Source organism: Salmo salar, chromosome 09 (assembly GCF_965601325.2).
Source record: "Salmo salar chromosome 09, fSalSal1, whole genome shotgun sequence".
NCBI classification, from domain to species: Eukaryota; Metazoa; Chordata; class Actinopteri; order Salmoniformes; family Salmonidae; genus Salmo; species Salmo salar.
In genome coordinates, this window is record NC_138299.1 from 133,898,122 (window position 1) to 133,918,563 (window position 20,442).

At 43.5% G+C, this 20,442-nt stretch overlaps 2 protein-coding genes across 5 annotated transcripts in view; both read left to right on the plus strand.

Moving 5' to 3' along the window:
• Positions 1-4,311, plus strand: part of mettl16 (methyltransferase 16, N6-methyladenosine) — a 31,154-nt gene extending 26,843 nt beyond the window's left edge. The window contains exon 10 of one of the 2 annotated variants that reach the window (XM_014214212.3): positions 3,235-4,311. In XM_014214212.3, the coding sequence (XP_014069687.1) occupies positions 3,235-3,951 (717 nt within the window). In that variant the 3' untranslated portion in view covers positions 3,952-4,311. 2 annotated transcript variants of the gene reach the window in all.
• Positions 4,312-4,612: 301 nt separating this feature from the next.
• LOC106612834 (max-binding protein MNT) overlaps positions 4,613-20,442 on the plus strand; it is a 28,516-nt gene continuing 12,686 nt past the window's right edge. Inside the window, exons 1-4 of one of the 3 annotated variants that reach the window (XM_045724548.2) lie at positions 4,613-5,179; positions 11,759-12,413; positions 12,834-12,875; positions 13,678-13,789. In XM_045724548.2, the coding sequence (XP_045580504.1) occupies positions 11,848-12,413; positions 12,834-12,875; positions 13,678-13,789 (720 nt within the window). In that variant the 5' untranslated portion in view covers positions 4,613-5,179; positions 11,759-11,847. The other 2 variants (XM_014214390.3, XM_014214391.3) reach the window with 2 other exon arrangements.

The window sequence follows — 20,442 nt, forward strand, 5'->3', positions numbered from 1 at the left end:
CTAAAAGTGTATTGCTTTGCTGTGTTTTTTTTTTTTGCAGTATAACTTTAGTGTCTTTTGTACACAATACTGTATGTTCACGCTGTCATTTAGCTCATTATTGTGGAGTCACTACAATGTTGATCCATCCTCCGTTTTCTCCCATCACAGCCATTGAACTCTGTAGCCGTTTTAAAATGACCAATGGGCTCATGGTGACATCCCTGAGCAGTTTCCTTCCTGTCCTGCAGCTCAGTTCAGAAGGACAACTATCTTTTGTGTATGGGTGGTTTAATACATCATCCACAGCCTAATTATTAACATGATCATGCTTAGTGATATTCAATCACTGGCCTATGAGGTTTTCGAAAAGCTCCCTGGTCTTTTGTAGTTCAGTCGATGCTTGAAATGCAGTACTTGACAGAGACCTTACAGATGTATGTATGGGGGACAGGAAGGGGTAGTCATTAAAAAAAGTCAACAACTATTATTTCAGAGTGCGAGTCCATATAACTTATGATTTGTTAAGCCACGTTTTTACTTCTGAACGAATTTAGGCTTTCCTAAACAAAGGGGGTGAATACTTACGCAACAACTTTTTTTCCACTTTGATCTACACAAAATACTCAATGACAAATTGCTATTAAATCTATTTCAATATCACACTTTTTTTTTTACAATTGGTTAGTTAAGGTTGGTGTAGAGTTTCTATAGGCTTTGTATTATAATTGTTTTATTTGATTACTTTATTCAATATTTCAAAATTACTATTTTAGCAGTACTTCAGACGTAAATCAGGCATACTTTTATGACTCCTGAACTATCAGTCACTTAGATATATTTTCCGGTAGCGATACCTTGTGAAGCAACTGCCCTCTATTCCTCATGATCGCGCGTTCTTCTCTCTCGCTGTGTCTGCCCCACACTAACCTAATGTAGCAGCCGTAAAAGAAACAGACTGCACAAGTAGACATGCAATGGATTATGGTCATTGTAGTTAATTAAGTTTTCTGCACTAAACTATATAGAATATTGGCCTGCTGGAAACTACAACTCCCTACATCACACAGTTCGGCCATGATCTGATTTATCTCAGTGGAAAGTGTGCAATATGCTCATATGACAAAAAAAATGGAATTCAAATAATTGAACAGACATTGGTCAATTTGTTGTTTAAAAAAACAAATGTATGAAATTGAGCACTAGTTGTTATGCTCTAACATAAGGAAATCAATGTGAGCCCAAAATACTCCTGAATGCATCATTATTTGAATTATAGATTCTCCCAGACAGTCTACCTCTTCTTTTGGTTATTGTTAGTTTTCAATGTTGATATTATACAAAAAATATAGGTCCATTATCTTTTCTACATACTTTCTCTGGTTTCAGGTGTTTATATATTTACAAATGATTTTCCATCCCGAAATAAATCTACACACCGGAAAGTATTCAGACCCCTTGACTTTTTCCACATTGTTACTTTAACAGCCTTATTCTAAAATGGATTAAATGTTTTCCTCAATCTACACACAACACCCAATAATGACAAAGCAATAACAGGTTCTGAAATGTTTGCAAATTTAAAAAAAATAACTTGTACTTATTTACATAAGTATTCAGACCCTTTGCTGTGAGACTTGAAATTGATCTCTGGTACATCCTGTTTCCATTGATAATCCTTGATGTTTCTACAACTTGATTGGAGTCCACCTGTGGTAAACACAACTGGTTTGACATGATTTGGAAAGGCACACCTGTCTAAATAAAGGTCCCACAGTTGACAGTGCATGTCAGAGCAAAAACCAAGCCCAGAGGTCGAAGGAATTGTCCGTAGATCTCCGAGACAGGATTGTATTGAGGCAGATCTGGGGAAGGGTACCAAAAAATGTCTGCAGCATTGAAGGTCCCATCATTCTTAAATGGAAAAAGTTTGGAACCGAGACTCTTCCTAGAGCTGGCTGCCTGGACAAACTGAACAATCGGGGGAGAAGGGCCTTGGTTAGGGAAGTGACCAAGAACCCGATGGTCACTTTGACAGAGCTACAGAGTTCCTCTGTGGAGATGGGAGAATCTTCCAGAAGGACACTCATCTCTGCAGCACTCCACCAATCAGGCCTTTATGGTAGAGTGGCCAGACGGAAGCCACTCCTCAGTAAAAAGGCACATGAATGACCTCTTGGAGTTTCCCAAAAGTCACCTAAAAAAAACTCAGACCATGAGAAACAAAATTCTGGTCTGAGGAAACCAAGATTGAACTCTCTGGCCTGAATGCCTAGTCTGGAGGAAACTTGGCACCATCCCTACGGTGAAGCATCATGCTATGGGGATGTTTTTCAGCGGCAGGGACTGGGCGACTAGTCAGGATCAAGGCGAAGATGCACGGAGCAAAGTAGAGATCCTTGATGAAAACCTGCTCCAGAACGCTCAGGACCTCAGACTGGGGTGAAGGTTCACCTTCCAACATAATGACCTGAAGCACACTGCCAAGACAATGCAGGAGTGGCTTCAGGACAAGTCTCTGAATGTCTGAGTGGCCCAGCCAGAGCCCGGATTGAAACTGATCGAACATCTCTGGAGAGACCTGAAAATAGCTGGGGAGCAGACCTGAAAATAGCTGTGCAGCGACGCTCCATCGAACCTGACAGAGCTTGAGGATCTGCAGAGAAGAATGGGAGAAACTCCCCAAATACAGGTTTGCCAAGCTTGTAGCGTCATACCCAAGACTCGAGGCTGTAATCGTTGCCAAAGGTGCTTCAACAAAGCACCGAGTAAAGGGTCTGAATACTTATGTAAATGTGATTTCAGTTTTTTATTTTTAATAAAATTTGCTGAACATTCTTAGCCTATTCTTGCTGTGTCATTATGGGGTATTGCGAAATATTTATTTTTTATAATCCATTTTTGAATAAGGCTAACGTAACAAAGTGGAAAAAGTCGGTCTGAATACATTCTGAATGCACATATAATATGCCCAATACTTTTCTATGCAAAAGAAACTGACACATACAGCAATTACAAGAACACTCCGCAACACACACACACACACTCGTACTGTAAGGAACATGCGCACACATACTGTAAGGAATACATACCGCACCACACACACCGACTACTCCTTAAGCATTTACATGTACACACCTCATTCATTGACATACCTTACTGCAAACATACACCCTAACCCAGTTTTTCCAACAGAGGTATACAAATCCTAGATTCTAGACAAAATACACAGCAACTGTCATCTATGTTCTACAGGTGCTGTACAAGCGTGTCCCATGTGGGAGGAAGGAGCAGAGTCTGTTCCTGACTGTTGTGGAGAACAACTGGATCCATGGGAGACAGAGACGCAGAGACCAGGGCCGACACCTCAGAGAGCTGCCCAGAGCGCCTCCCAGTGGTATTTCCACCACCCCTTCCTCAGTCACAGCCCAGCACCACTCCTCTACACAAATTCCGGACAGCTCACACTCAGATTCACACACTCCCACGGCAGCACAAGGGCCAGGCAGTGTTCCACAGTTAGGGACCAACCGAGCCAACTCTCAGGGGGCCAGCGGACAGGAAGTCGAAAGCCAGGAGGAGGAAACCAGCTGTGTCCCAGTCAAGGACAGTGGGACAGAGGAGGATGTCATCATGGAGTCTTCTCCTACCTCTATAACACCTAATACCACACTGGCACAGACAGCACTACCCACCACAACACAGAAACAGGAAGCCATAATCACACCAGAGGAAGTACCTACTGAAACACAGGAAGTCAATGCCACTGGACAGGAAGTGATGCAGCCACAGAGCCCTGGCGCTGTGCAACACTTCCTGTTTAAGTGCTTGGTGAACGTGAAGGCTGAGGAGCAGGATGTTGCCGTGGAGATCCACTGGGTGGAAGGCCAAAACAAGGATCTGATGAACCAACTGTGTACCTACCTGAAGAACACTCTGTTTAGAGTGGTGGCCAATCCACTGGGGACATAATGGAACATAGTTAACCTGTAGTACTGGGTCATGTTCATTAAGCAGAAAATGGTAGACGGGAACATAACTGAACATAACTTACCAGTTGTCCTGTATTGTTCTATTTGTGACCAGTTTGTAGCGGGTAGTGTAAAATGTACTTTGCTGGTTCATTAGTTTCACCTAGTCTCCTTGTCAAGGTTATAATGAGCAGTGACTATTTTAGTTAATTCAAGTTTGATAAATTACATTTAGAAATGTGTTTTAGTAACATGTAATTTGTCTATTTCCATGTTCAGTTAGTGTTTTACACACAGGTGGTTTATACCAGAGACATTAAATTTGTTGAGAATGCCGTTTCCATAAACTGCAGCTAATCCACTTGTTTCCTCCTGTTGATGAAATACAGCTTTTCAACACATTCTGGGGAGACACTCTCTTCACCTTTTTATAAGTGGCCTATTGTAGTATCACAATTAGGAAGTGATGCCAGCCAAATTAGACGGCTATTGAGTTATTCAGCTAGTAATGAATGGTCTTTGTACACACACACACTTTGGCTGAAACAATACCTCCTAGTAACGCAGGATGTCCAATCTTTCCTCAGTCTTTCCTGTGCCTAGAGTGCCTGTACATTGGAATTGTCCGTAGACAATTGTCACATGAACAGACACACTTCCTAAGCAGAGATTTAGTGGTGAATACCAGAAAAAGTGGCCCAGCAGTGGACCCAAAGTGTATTTGCCACGTGCACAGGATACAACTGGTGTAAAACAGTACTGTGAAATTCTTACCTTGAGCTCTTTCCCAACAATGCAGTGCTGGTAATAATATATAATCAATGAACAGCAGTGTTATGGTAGTAATAAATCTAATCATTATAGACGCAGAGGTGGTGTCAGTGAGTAGAGACCTGTGGATGGGCATAGTCCGTGTGGATAGCCTGAGGGAGCGCAGTAGTTAGCAAGTTAACAGATAGGAGTCTGTTTGTCTGAGCCTTGATGCACCGGTACCGCCTGTCGGACGTGAGCAGGGAGAACAGTCCATGTCTCGCGTGGCTGGAGTCTTTGGCCATTTTTCTGGCCTTTTTCAGGCATCGCCTGGCATGCATGTCCTGGATGGCTGGGAGCTCACACCCAGTGATGCGCTGGGCTGTCCGCACCACTCTTTGTAGGGACTTCCGGTGCAGTTGCCATACCAGAGGGATACAGCCAGTCAGGATGCGCTCAATGGTACATCTGTAAAGACAGTGAGTGTATATACAATATCAAATGTTATTTTTAAACACACGTGTTTAGCAGCTGTTATTGCGAGTGTAGCGAAATACTTGTTTCTAGTTCTGACAGTGCAGCAATATCTAACCATTTCAAAACAAATACCTAATACACACAAATCTAAGTAAAGGGATGGAATAATTAAGCAATAAGGTCCGAGGGGTGTGGTATATGGCCAATATACCATGGCTAAGGGCTGTTCTTAGGCGCAACGCGGAGTGCCTGGACACAGCCCTTATATGGCCAATATACCACAGCTATCACAAACCCGAGGTGCCTTATTGCTATTATAAACTGGTTACCAATGTAATTAGGGCAGTAAAAATAAATTGTCAACTCAGTGGTATACAGTCTGATATACCATGGCTGTCAGCTAATCAGCATTCAGGGCTCGAACCACCACGTTTATAAGAATATATGGATGAGCAATTTCTGTATAGAATACAGTATATACATATGAGATGAGTAACAAGATATGTAAACATTAGTGGCCAATGATTTCAAGTCTGTATGTAGGTAGCAGCCTCTGTGCTAGTGATGGCTATTTGACAGTCTGATGGCCTTGAGAGACTGAAAAACAGCTTCTCGGTCCCAGCTTTGATGCACCTGTACTGACCTCGCGTTCTGGATGATAGCGGCGTGAACGGGCAGTGGCTCGGGTGGTCATTGTCATTGAGTATCTTTTTGGCCTTCCTGTGACATCGGGTGCTATAGGCGTCGTGGAGGGCAGGTAGTTTAACCTGGTGATGGGTCGTGCAGACCGCACCAGCCTTTGGAGAGCCCTGCGGTTGTGGGCGGTGCAGTTGCCGTACCAGGCAGTGATACAGCCCAACAGGATGGTCTCAATTCTGCATCTGTAAAAGGTGACAATATATGTGACTGTCACTATCACATTGTGGCCTTTTTTAAAGCCGCAATATTGACTTCCTGCTTGTATTGCTGTGTCAGTGTGATAAATAGAACAGCAATGTGCTGATTACAAGAGGCTTGTGTCTCTATATTTGACACACAATGGTTGGTCGAGGTTGTGTCACTTTTTGGTTGAATTTATAACTTTGGTCTTGAAAACAGTTAAATAGCTATCACGCCAGTAAAAAACACAAGAAAGCATAATACTTGTTAATTATCTAAGTTCAAGGGGTACGCTGACAAAGCAAAAGAACATTACTGCCCATAGAGTTAAACTGAGAAAATGGACTCCTCGCCGAACATCCAGACAGTTAGCCCAAGGTCGTCGAGGCTCGGCCATGTGGCGGGAAAGGTATACTGTCTCTTTATATAACAAACGTTCGAATTGCTCTCGTTTAAAGCCGCCCCGCCCTGAACCACGTTGTTTGTGAATTGACAATTCCACCACACCCTTTGTATGACTAATGGTACATGACGGTTAACCACTGCAAATGGTTGCAACACAATCAATAAATTACACGTTTCCCTTAACATTAGTTTAAACAGACACAACTGTGATGACTAATAAATGTATGGCGGAAATTGATCGCTGGTTGCTGAGGCCACAGACCTGGAGACCAATCATAATATTCGAATGATGGCTACTGCACTTCGCCCATGTGTTCAAGCGCCATACCTTGTTGTTCTCCCTGGTGATTGGCTATTGGGAAATGATATGTCTTGCCGTGAACGGATACAGATAAATCGTGGATTAGGAATGATTGATAGTGTTATTATTAACAAACTATATATTCTATGAAATTCAATGTTGAAACAACTTTTGGAGTCAACATACTGAGTTGTTTAAATTCAACTGAGGAACGACTTGCACAATTTGTTTAATTTTCATGCTTCGTTTCTTTCATAAGAAATAGCAGCAGGTCAGTCCATTCCAAGACTCCATTTCTTGTTTTCTTTGTCATTGCCGTGTATGGGAGGGAATACATGTGTGGGCGGTCATAAATGGTATGCTTTTGGCCCTGATTTGTTACCTACTACTCTCAGCGCCATCTTGTTGCAACTCCTCTACGTATGTGGAAGAGTTTCTACGAGGGGTCTCCGATTACCTTTTTCTTCAGTTTTGCTGATTGAAAGACTGGATCCTTACACTGAAAAATAAAGTGCATACCCTGTAACATTTGCTAAACATTTTTACTTGTAACGTTTTGTTTCCAATACGGAGAAGAAATGAGCATCGAGACGCTTTTAGAAGCAGCAAAGTTTTTGGAATTGCAAGCCCAGCAACAACAGAAAGCACGTGGTATGTAAAGGTTGCAATCAATTATAGGTTTTCTAGAGGCTTTCAAAGTTTTAAAGGATCAAACGAATTCGTTATTTAGATGTGTCAAATGTCTAACTTCTTTCTACTGTGAGAAGAATCTCTGCATGCATTTTACCTCTCTCAATGTAAATTGACTTAACGTAATAAATGATTTTGCTTTATAATTAAATTACGTGCACAGTTGATTGTATTGCCTTTGTTTGCGTTGGGGGGTTGTGATTAGACTTCCTTGTCTCAACTATATAGTTGGCTTTACAGAGTTAAATGGCTTGAGAAATTTGAGGTGTGATTTGAAATGGTAACCTATTTCAGTAGCTCCTTGTTCTAAGAAGTTGACTACAAATGTATAATTTGGATGTGTGTGACAGGAGACAATGTAGCCATGTGAATTTTACTGCATTAGACGTACGATCGAAACGCCTATCAAGTCTTGAAACGATCGTGTTTATTGCAACACTGTTCCCAACTATGATATCTCGGCAAAACCTTAACATTTGGTGACCGCTTTTAAAGTTGAATAGTAACCTTCATTCATTATTTTACATTCGAGAAAACAACTCGCAGGAAAGGGCGGTGGCGACGGGAGTGCTAAATCCGTTTTGCATAATTTGACCTGACATAGCAGGGGATCATATGACAGATTTCAGGTTTCCCTCTTGGTTTCTGTGGCGATCAGTCTTTTGAACTGCTAAAATAATTGTATGAATACAACTTTACATTTTGTGATTTCGTACATGGCACTTTTTAAACTGAAATGTAGGCTAAACGGAGCATTCCTAGTAAAGGAACCTTCGGCTCGCGAGCTAATCACGTATTTTTTTAGCGTGTTGCTGGTGACGTGTTCAAGTTGATCTGCCCAGTATCTGCAACGGGGGCCGGCCCTTTCACCACGTGCATGCTCGGCACTCCTACACTCCGAGGCCCCCTCCCTCCCTGTTCTCTTCTCTCTAGTGCTGCTGCTAGGTCAGTGTGGAAGAAAGTAGGGCAGTGTTTCTCCCGCTCGACTGTACACTCCTGCTATGTGCTGTGGTTATATAAGTAGAACTACACATGTTTTTAGCTCCATTCTATCAAGGCTATAGAGCTAAAAGCGATTCAAAATTTCACTAGATATTTAGTAAGTCAAGCAAACATTAACGAAGTAACTCCTCTCACTGAATCTTGTTTTTCCTGTCATTTGAAAGTGTGTGTTATTATATAAGAGCTCATGGTGTCTCGAGTCAACCAATTTGCTGAAGAAAATAAGGTTATTGGAAAATGTTTTAATTGACAAACTAATGCAGTTGACAAACTTAAACCAGACTTGACTCTCAAGTTGATTTACAAAATGATGTTTATAAATTGCATGAGAACTAGGCTATCCTCAACTGTGCCTCCGAATTCTACCGGAAACCAAGGAGTGGGCGTCATTCTCTCACATTTTAGAATTTGTTCTTAACTGACTTGCCTAGTTAAATAAAGGTAAAATATTTTTTTTTTGCCTGTTCTTATATTTGTGTATTACTGCACTGTTGGAGCTAGGAACATAAGCATTTCACTACACCCGCGATAACATCTGCAAAATATGTGTAAGCGACCAATACTATTGATTTTGGCGGTTCGACACCTCAACACTACCTGTCCAACAAATGACAAGCTCACAACACTCTGTTCTCTGCACTTAAAAGGAGGTTTAAGTATGTAATGGGTTTTTAAAGGACCTTCCTTCTCAGATGCATGTAGAGGAGGACTTATTCCTGGCTCTGGGCAGGGGTTGATCTCTGGAATGGGTTTGTGAAGGACCATTCTTCTCATGTACTTGTAGAGCGGAATTAGACAGTGCTGGCTTTGTATTTGATGTACTCAGTTTGACCTTTTGAATCCTACTCTGGGTGTGTGACTGGGCAAGGTTGAACCAATCCTTCTGGGGTTTGTCCGAACCAATCCTTCTGGGGTTTGTCCGAACCAATCCTTCTGGGGTTTGTCCGAACCAATCCTTCTGGGGTTTGTCCGAACCAATCCTTCTGGGGTTTGTCCGAACCAATCCTTCTGGGGTTTGTCCGAACCAATCCTTCTGGGGTTTGTCCGAACCAATCTAGTCCTCCTGGGGTTTTATGGGTTGTTCTTGTGGGAGGAGAGCACTTCTCGGACCTCCTGAACTTTGAACTCTGACTGCAATTTGTCGCTAATGGATAGGCCTGAGGTGGTGGTTAAAAACTAATGATGGTGTTTACACTGATGACAGTGCTAGGGTGTGCACTAATACAACCCTGGTCTTGGACATTTTATTTTTACTAACTTAAATCGGCCTAGTTCATGTTAGGTTAATAAGGGGGGAATCAAAAATATATATATTTTTTTTTTCTCACAAAAGTAGTGCAGTGGGCCTTTAATAGTCCTGTATTAGCGGCCTGATAGCCGTCTGGAGCATGTGGGCAACCCCCACCCACACTCGAAGAACAATATCGCAGCACCCCCAAATTACTTCCCGCGGCTATGATCTGCTATTTATTTGAGACTCTTAAGACTGAGGTGGCTTTCAGTGTTGCTGATGATCTGGCCTCCAGGCCTCTGCTGTGCTGGGGAGAGCAGAGCTGTTGCTTGTTCCTGGCTATGAAGAAAATATGTCCAATGCCTGTGTTCACTGTGAAATCATGTTCCATGTATGTTATGGCCATGGCCTCTTTTGGAAGATGTGCAGGCAGAGAGCGCTATTGTGAACGACACACACACTGTTATGCTATACTTTGAGACTTTCGCTTTTGTCAATATCTTTGACTAGTCAGCTATACCCTCCCGATAATCAGGTAAATTACCACAGCTTGGGCCCAATCCATTGTATGACCTCTATCTCCCATGCTTCTGAGAAGTTCTCAGAACAACCTAATTGGATATGGTGGTCTAAGGGAAGAAGGCAACGTTGTGTAGCTAACGTGCTGTAATGGCCAGACTTGGCACGGCTCTGCTCCACCCCTTATCAACGTAAAGGATGGCTGTAAAAGCTCTTGTGTCTGACGGGTTCTAACACTACTGTTACCATAGCAACTGGACAACCCCCCCCCCCTTTCCCCCTAGTATCTACACATTGAAACACGTGCTGTTGGGGGTGGTGATTCTCCAATCTGATTGGATGAAGATAGGTGAGGTCGTTGGTAGAACTCAGGGATTCAACCCCCTCTTTTCCTTTGTCTCCCTGGCTTGTCCAGGTTGTCGTCTTTTCTCCCCCACTCTGAGACAACATTGTGTTGAAAGAACAAGGAATACGCAATGTGAGCTCATTCTCAAGGACAGCATGTGGCCCTAATGTTAAGAGCATCAGTACTGAACTGTTCTAACAGACAAGTCTTTCTCTCTGGGCTCTCAGTAGATGTGGAGATATCACAGAAGGAATTTTCCCAGAAAAACAATTCTGCTTCAGCTCAAAGTTTCACAAACTCTTCATTACAGTATGTAGGCCTACACATACTAGAGTCGTTGCATATGGGTCTCCAGTAAGGAGATGCATTTGGGGAAATACAGAAGCTCGTAATATCCCAACAGAATATATCCCTTTCTACATTGGAACTATGTCAGTATGAATGAGACGGGGCGAGAGGCATAAAACCTGCTTTTACTTGGACACACTGACCTTGGACTATACCCCACTCTTCAAAAATAAAATGTCTCACACTGAGCGCAGCACAGATTTTACCTCACACACACTGTCAGTCAGTCCTCCTGTCATACTACAGACCTGTGTGAATCAACTCGACAAACTCAATGCTGTTTATTCTTTTAACATCTAGCCAGGCAACCAGCCAACACCAAGAAGCGCACCGTAATGAGGACTTTGGCTGCCTCGGAAATGGCACCTATTCTCTATATAGTGCACTATAGGATTCACTCAAAGACGAGCTCTGTTTAATATAATGTCAATTCTTGTAACTAGTTTCACTGTTCTGGCAGGCAAGGCATTGCGGCTGCATTATCCGGCTCTTATAAGCTGGCAGAGTTCCAGGAGGCAGGATGAGGTCTATGCTACAGGTCTGGTATGAACGTATGTCAGTGTCTGGCATCCTATTTCAATTCAGACCGTACAACGGCAATGTAAGCTGTGAACACTGCTAGCTAGGTGAATGGCTGGCTGAATGCTTCCTTCCAGCTATTCTAGTTTTCCTCCCTCCCCTCTTTTGTTTATTGATTTGTAGCGTTCGTTGGGAGTGAACCCGGCTGTCAAACTCACTAGATGGAGATTAGTCAGAGGACGCTAGAAATGTTGTGACATGTTTCTGCTGGTACCTAACCTTGCTGCTCTAACTGTTAGCATGCTCTGTCCTCTAACCATGCCGTCTTTCTCTCCCCACAGAGGAGAATGAGCTGCGGGAGAAGCTTCGCCTCGAACAGCTATCTGACCACAAACGCAATGATGTCACTACCTACTCCTCCCCCATCCAGATGAACCATGTGACCCGAGCAGAAGAGTCCTGCCCCTACTCAGAGCGCTGCCCCGCCTTTGTCCCTCCCCCGCTGCCGCCCCCCTCCATGACTGTCATCCCTATCCCCATGATGACCTCCAACCACACAGGTCTGCCCCCCACCGTCCCAACCCCCTCCTCCACCTCCCTGTCCCCCCAGGCTGGGGCAGCACCCCACCTGGCCTCCCCCAGGAGGGACCCTCACTCCCCAGGGCAGGGCCACCAGGGACAGGGTGTGCTTTTGGCTCTCTCTCCTCAGGTGAAGACAGACCCCTCCCACCACTTGGCTTTGGCCCAATCTGGCAACCACAAGCAGAATCATCATCACCACCATCACCTTCCACAGATTGTTTCCCCCCAATCTGGAAACTATAAACTGCTGCAGAAGCAACAACAGCAGTCTCCCCAGCTGGTGCAGCCCTACCCTGGCTCCATCGTCTCAGCCCCCCAGCCAGGGCCCCCCCAGACTCCGTGTGGAGGCCAGACCAGCCCTGTTGGGGGGCGAGGCAGCCCCCCTGACCTGGACGGGAAGAAGAGGCCTGGAGGGTAAGTGGCCATTTAGTTATTTATAGGAGAGATGGTTTGTACTTGGATTTTTTCCTCCATTTGCATTTTAGTTTTCCTTTGTCTGTAACTGTGCCTGTGATCGTCAGTCACTTGTTGAGCGGTAAGGCACAAACGCTATCGGAAGAATCACGAACCATGAAAAGTCACAGCACTGAAGGATTCTTGGACTAAATGATTCTTGGCTTATGTACTTCATAATGGGTATGTCCTGATTGGACAATTGTGCAATAATCAGATCCAATTAGCTCCCTGTGCATATTATACAGTATATTGTTGAAGTAAAGTAGCAGATGATGGAGTACTTTATATTTGTTGGTTGATTCTTGTTCTGTGAGTCTCGTCGTCTTGCCCATTCTGGACACCCAATCTTATAATGTGCTCCGATCTGTGCTTTTACAGGGCAGGGACAAGAGAAGTACATAACAAGCTTGAGAAAAACAGGTGGGTGCATCTCTCTCCCATGGTCGCCTTTATTAAACAAAGAGGGTTGAGCTCTTTGCACAGGGCAGTTTAAGGTTGAGATTAGGTGTGCACTTTTAAAAACATTTTTATATATATATATATATATATATATTTTTTTTTATGTATAATTGAACATTTTTATTTAACTAGGCAAGTCAGTTAAGAACATTCTTATTTACAATGATGGCCTACCCTGGCCAAACCCGCACGACGCTGGCCCAATTGTGCTCCGCCCTATGGGACTCCCAACCACGGCCGGATGTGATACAGCCTGGATTCGAACCAGGGACTGTAGTGATGCCTCTTGCACTGAGATACAGTGCCTCAGACCGCTGCGCCACTCGGGAGACCTACTATTGCCCACGTCTTTTTTTTCAACCGAGTTGCTTGCTTCTCTGTCTTGTTCTAAGAACAAATTGTACTCCCATTTATTTACTTATGGCTAATCTATTGCATTTGTCAGATGATAATTGACATCTTGGACTTGTTAATGGCTTTGAATATTCTGCTAGTACTTCCATGTACTGTAGTAGTAGAGTTATAATGCCCAGAACGGGACTAAGCAGGGGAGTTGTTGCCTTATCAGAGATGTTTTACCAGGAAACAGAAACCTGTTCAATGTGTCTTATCTTACTAGGAATTATTTATAAGTCCCAAATGGTAAATTGGTTTGCAGCATTTTATTATTATTTTTTGAATCTGAATATGTGAAATCACGTCTCGTCATGCCTCTTCCTCTAACTAAAAGGCTCTTCTCTCTACCTCCATCCCTTACACTCAGACGTGCTCACCTGAAGGAGTGCTTTGACACCCTGAAGAGAAACATCCCCAATGCAGACGAGAAGAAGACCTCTAACCTCAGTGTCCTGAGGAGCGCCCTCCGATATATACAGGTAAGCAAGCTAGAAGAACTGCATGGCTGAGCAAAGGATAAACTACTACTGAGTTGTAGAATTCAGTGTGGATTTTCACTGTTTTCACAATTGAATTTACTGTGGATTTTCCAGGTTTCCAATGTTGATTGTTTCCCTGTCAAGGGGAGCAGGGTCAGTTTTCTGTCAAGCTTTGTTTGAAGAAGCTTTTTTTCCGGTAACAAAGTTGGAGTTTTATACTTGTGGATAATTTAATATAAGTGTTGTTGACAGACCGTGTACTGCAGGGGTAGACAACTAGATTTGGGGCGGCAGGTAGCCTAGTGGTTAGAGCATTGGACTAGTAACCAGAAGGTTGCTAGATTGAATCCCTGAGCTGACAAGGTAAAAATCTGTTGTTCTGCCCCTGAACAAGGCAGTTAACCCCACTGTTCCTAGGCCGTCATTGTAAATAAGAATTTGTTCTTAACTGATTTGCCTAGTTAAATAAAGTTTAAATAAAAAGTCAGCCGCAGACCAGAACATGATTATAAGAATTTGTACACTGCAAATTGACTAAGACCAAACGAGATTGTATTTGAAAATAACAATAATTTTATACCTTGATTACATTGAGACACGATCATGTCTCCTTTTTTTATTTGTGGGAATACTTGGTGAACAGTGACTACATTTTTTTGCAGAATTTCTAGTGGTTTGAATTTTTGGTTTGTTTTTATTTAGTTTTGTCATTTAATTTGTTTTCAGAGGGGTTTTACAGGTACACCATGTTGTTGGTACACCCCTGGTCTACTGTCTGGTGTTGCTGGAACTGTCTGAGCACTGAACTTTTCTGTTGCTTCTTCAGTGTGAAGTGAGGGTGTATATTCCACCACATCCACAGGCAGTTTCTTGTGTGGGCAAACTGTCTGTTACAAAATTGGTGTAAATGGCAATTAATTTCAACTGAACTAAGATGATAACAATCCTTATTTGTGTTAGTGCCAGTAGGCTAATATTGGAGCTGCTTTGTATATCCTAAGGTCCTTGGTGTTGTTGGTAACATCATTAGGTCTGATCTGGTTAGTCCAGGGGAGGGAAGGAAGTTTCTAGTCTCTAGCAGAAAGTTAAACTGTCTGGATATGTGCTGTTGCCTTTGGGTATAGGCGGAACAGAGAGTCTCCAATGAAAATGTACAAAGAGTTGTACAAACCCTTTTGAAAGATTGATTAAAGATAATCTTAATAAAAAGCTTGATAAAAGCTAATCTCATGTGATTAAAAGCTTTTTGTGGTTGAAACAGGAATGAGTGTAATTAATAGTTGTTCAGTGAGTCATGGTGTGTGATACAGGCAGGTAGTATATCGAAGCTGTGGGCAAGCAGATGATCGGTGTACAAAGGTCTTCGACTAAGCTACTTTAACTCAGGAGTGATGTGATAGAGTTCCTGTTGCTATGTTTGCTGTGTGTGTGCTTGTTTAATATACACACACACACTACTTTCCTGTGCACCTCTACCTCTGGTGCTGGTGAGGATCTGATATTGTATGTTGGTGGCTGCGGTGGGGTTTTCCTCCCTGGGAGGTGCATGGAGGGGGCTAGGAGAGACTAGGAGAGAGGGAAACTAGGGCAGTGTGGGTGTACAGAGAACTCATGTCACCCAATCTCCCTCCTCCCCCTGCCTCCCTCTCTGTGTGATGAGGGAAAGCTGCCGTGTTAGTGTGGCATGTTCGACCAGCAGACTGACCCAGCACCCCCACCCCTCTCCACAGCCAAGCTGGATTTAGGGTGTATTTAAAGCACGTACTGGCCAGGAAACAAACAAACAACTACAGATATTTTCCACTCTTGATGTATTTACACTAGCATGGTCCTCCATTTTTAGTTATTGGAATTTAACATAAGCTTATTTAGTGAAGAGATTAAGTACATTTTAATTTATTTCCATCTTAAATAATGCACTTTTGCAGGACTGAATACTGGTATAAAAAAATGTCTTGAATTACTTGTAGTGTATGTTGTAAACTCCCACCAGCCTTTGAAGTTATAAGTATGCGACACAGGCCTACATGTGTGTAGTTGCTTCATGTTGCTGTAACACCCCCACATCCTCCGGTCTTCCCCTTTACTGTCCTTCTCAGTACTACTGTCTATGGAGCTCAGACTGAGCAGCATTTCCTGATAGACAAGCTCAGTGTACACACACACACACACACACACACACACACACACACACACACACACACACTAGACTATAGCTGGCCTCTCTCCTTGGTAACAGTTGACTAGTAGAAGTCGTACTGAGTCACGCCATTCTCTTCCCTAATTGTTATGGGTTGCACTCCAATAGTGGTGGGTTAGGGGAGAGCAAGGGAGGGGTGGGAAGAAGAGTAGAGAGGGGGAAGAGATGATGGGAGGGGTGTTTTAAAAGTCTGGTGCAGGGCAGGCATGGGTTTCCCGACTGCACGCGCCTCTCTCTCCCTACATGCCCCCTCCTGATCCCCTCTCTTCCACCTTTGTGTTACTTTAGGATGGGGGCAAGGGGTGGGGCAGTCTGCTAATGTGACCAATGAGCACCAGACCAGAGGTTGAATAAGAGGATTTGGACAGAGGATTACTTTTCATTTGATTCATCTTTGGACAGAGATGCTGGCAGCCCTTCAGTCGCTGCAGCTAGCTGCATTACTCACAGAAGTTCCACACAGTGTTGTAGCGATGTGCAAATAGTTAAAGTACAAAAGGGAAAATGAATAACTATGGGTTGTGTTTACAATGGTGTTTGTTCTTCATTGGTTGCCCTTTTCTTGTGGCAACAGGTCACTTTCTTTTAGGTGGTTATAGAAATGTTTTTTTTTTCTTCTGGATTTTGATAATTAGCGGGTATCCGCCTAATTCTGCTCTGCATGCGTTATTTGGTGTTTTACATTGTACACAGGATATTTTAGCAGAATTCTGCATGCAGAGTCTTTATTTGGTGTTTGTCCCATTTTGTGAAATCTTTGTTGGTGAGCGGACCCCGGACTTCACAACGATAAAGGGCAATGGGTTCTATAACTGATTCAGGTATTTTTAGCCGGATCCTAATTGGTATGCCAAATGTTGTTCTTTTTGATGGCTTAGAATGCCCTTCTTGCCTTGTCTCTCAGCTCGTTCACAGCTTTGTGCAAGTTACCTGTGACGCTGAGGTATGTATCATTTTTTTTTTGTGCTCTAGGGCAACGGTGTCTAGATGGGATTTGTATTCGTGGTCCTGGCGACTGGACCTTTTTTGGAACACCATTATTTTTGTCTTACTGAGATTTACTGTCAGGGCCCAGGTCTGGCTGAATCTATGCAGAACATCTTTTGTGTTACTTTAGGTGCTGCTGTAGGACCTCCTTGGTTTGTGACAGAGGCAGCAGATCATCAACAAACAGTAGACATTTGACTTCGGATTCTAGTAGGGTGAGGCCGGGTGCTGCAGACATCTAGTGCCCTCACCAATTCGTTGATATTTTTGTTGAAGCGGGTGTGGCTTAAGCTGCATGGCCCTGTGGAAAGAAATGTGTGTTTCTTGCCTATTTTAACTGCACACTTGTTGTTTGTGTACATGGATTTTATGTCGTATGTGTCCCCCCCCAACACCACTTTCCATCAATTTTTAAAGCAGACCCTCATGCCAAATTGAGTCAAAGGCTTTTTTTTTTAAATCAACAAAGCATGAGAAGACTTTGCCTTTGTTTTGGTCTGTTTGTTTGTCAATCAGGGTGTGCAGGGTGAATACCTGTTCTGTCGTACGGTACTTTGGTAAAAAGCCAATTTGACATTTGCTCAGTACATTGTTTTCACTGAGGAAATGTATGAGTCTGCTGTTAATGATAATGCAGAGGATTTTCCCAAGGTTGCTGTTGACGCATATCCCTACCTTGCCCTTTGTGCTGTTGCCTGTGCCCAATAATGTTTGTACCATATTTTGTGTTGCTACCATGTTATTGTTATGTTGTGTTGCTGCCATGCTATGTTGTCTTAGCTCTCTCTTTATGTAGTGTTGTGGTGTCTCTCTTGTGATGTGTGTTTGGCCCTATATTTAAATGTTTTATCCCAGCTGCCGTCCCCACAGGAGGACCTTTTTGGTAGGCAATCATTGTAAATAAGAATTTGTTCTTAGCTGACTTGCCTAGTTAAACTTTTTATTTATTTTTCTGTCGTCTTTGTTTGAGCAACATGGCCTCCTGGGTAGGAGTGCTGATCTAGGATCAGTTTTGCCTTTTAGATCATAATGAATGAAATTATTTTGGTCAGGAGCGACCTGATACTAGATCAGCACTCCTACTCTGAGACTCTTTATGAATACAAACTCTGATCATGTTATCTCCAGGCCGGGTCTCTTATCAGAGCATGCCTCTTCTCTTGTTTTCCACTGAGGTTACTGTCACTGCGAGGTTACTTCTCGCCATCAGCCACTCTGCTGAGAAGTCAAGTCACACTTCCTTGTTTCATGTCTTCCTCCTTTCATAGAAGTGAGTAGCCAGAGACCAAACCGACCAGGAACTTGCATATAAGGCTGCCTGCTTGCAAGCAGATCTTTATTTCCCATGCTTGTCGGTTTGAGCTGTTTTTCTCAAGACATTTTGTCCTGCAGTAGTTAGTTGTCCTTTGTTAGGCTGTATTAGTTATTTAGAGTTTACTACTTTATGACTTCCTAAGATGTGGTCTGTGCTGTCCAACATGGAACGTGTTTCTGACCTAACTGCTGCTGTTTGATTTAATGCGTGTTAAAATGGCTGTGTGTGAGAGATGGCTGGGGAGAGAGTGAGAATGGCTGTGTACACCATGCTGGAACTCTTAAACCCTGGAGTGCTCAGCACTGGGACTCCTCCCGCTCTTCTTTCAGCCTTCCCTCCAGCCTGCCTCACTCTGCTCATAGGGCCACATGAGCAGAGAGCACATGGCTAGCCTGAGCTTTGTAACATCACCCCCCCCAGCCACAGCTCAGTGCTAAAGCTATCTATCTCCTGGAACTGCCCGGGAGGGAGACTTAGCTAGCTGTTAACTGGAGGGGAGGGTGGAAGGTGGGGAGGGAAAGAGAGGGAGGGGACATGCACAGGCAGCCGTAAACACCAGGCTCATTTTACCCAGCCTATTAGATTTCATTGGCGACAGAACGACTCTGACGGAACCTGTTTGGGAAGAAGAAGAGCTGTGCTGTTGGAGGGGAAATGTGGTGGGGAAAGCTGCTCATGTCAGCTACAGAACATATCAATATAATACAAAGTACTTGATGTTGCAAATATGAGCATTTCTCTGTTTTAAGAGTAGATCATGATTTTAGAGTTTATTTTTCACGGGCAAAGATTTTAACTTAGTTCCTTTTCCAAGTCCAATTCTTTGAATGAACAAATTTGACATTTTCGAATTCATTCAGTCTTGATTGGGGAAAAAAAAATTATATTGAGAGAGGAAATCACAGGTTTTGAATTGTTAGTGTTTTATTTTCTTTGATTCCAGGCCTTGTTTAAGGATTTATGTCATCAACAGAGGCCTATATAATACTGTGGGTTGTTCAGTTCTGATTCTCAATGACACGTCCTTTCAAAGCAGCCCCAGATCCTATCATCTCGTTGGGAGGGTCAGATGGTGTGTTTTTGGGTCAGGGCCCCCTGTGAGGGTGTGAGCTTTGTCCCAAGCTGGAATAAAGGAATGTTATTTGTTTTTGAACTATTGCCATTGCAGTGTTGAAACAGTATCTTGGACAGGTTTGAACCATCACTTTTTCAAGAGCAACAGAATTGATCTGCTCTCTTCAGTTTTCAGAAAACATACTGTTCCTTTATCCAGACTGTCGCAGCAAGATTACACCTTGTTGTGCTATTTCCTTCAGCCCTGTCTGTATTCAGTAACCTTGACTCACACTGTCACAGCTTGCATATAACGGATGTTAGAAAAGTGAGTTTGCTGTTCAGTTCCACACAGCCGGTAATGGCCACTCCATCTTCTGCCAACCGCTGAGAATTGAGGAGTCGAGGACACCGTTGTTTTGTATTGTTCACGGTGCTCTCATTCTAGCAAAGCACAGTGCCAGTCAGAAAGATTGGAAAGGATTTTGATAGTGGCCTTTCGTCCTTAGCAACTCTTCCTCATAGTGACTGGAAACAATGCACCAAGGTCTGGAACATCAAGACTATATTGTCCATTACATGGCAAGGACTATCAAATTAGGCCACTTACCACCCAGTTTAACAGACACACGCACAGCGCTTGCGTACACACATCCTAAAGTAGTTATTTGGGGCTATTTCCAGTAAAATGCAACTTTTTGTTTTCTATTCCAACTTGGGACCCAGTGAGAAGATGATAAAGGGTTACGGTTATTGACAATCACCACAAACGCTAGTCAGAAGACCAGTCTCCCCAATCACCACAAACGCTAGTCAGAAGACCAGTGTCCCCAATCACCACAAACGCTAGTCAGAAGACCAGTGTCCCCAAGCCTGATTAGCTAGCGCCGTGCACTGAAGGAGTGGCTTTTCCGTAACGTGGTTGGCTGCCTGCTGCTCACGCAGATAGCCTAGCGCAATCTGTCTCGGCAGTGCTGCAAAAGTGAGACAGTGAGTACAGCCTGCCCCCCCCCCCTGCCGTTACTCTCCCTCCCTCTTGGTCTCCCCTCTCTGCGGGGCCATGTGCTCAGCACCTGCATTGCATGTCACGCCGCCTGA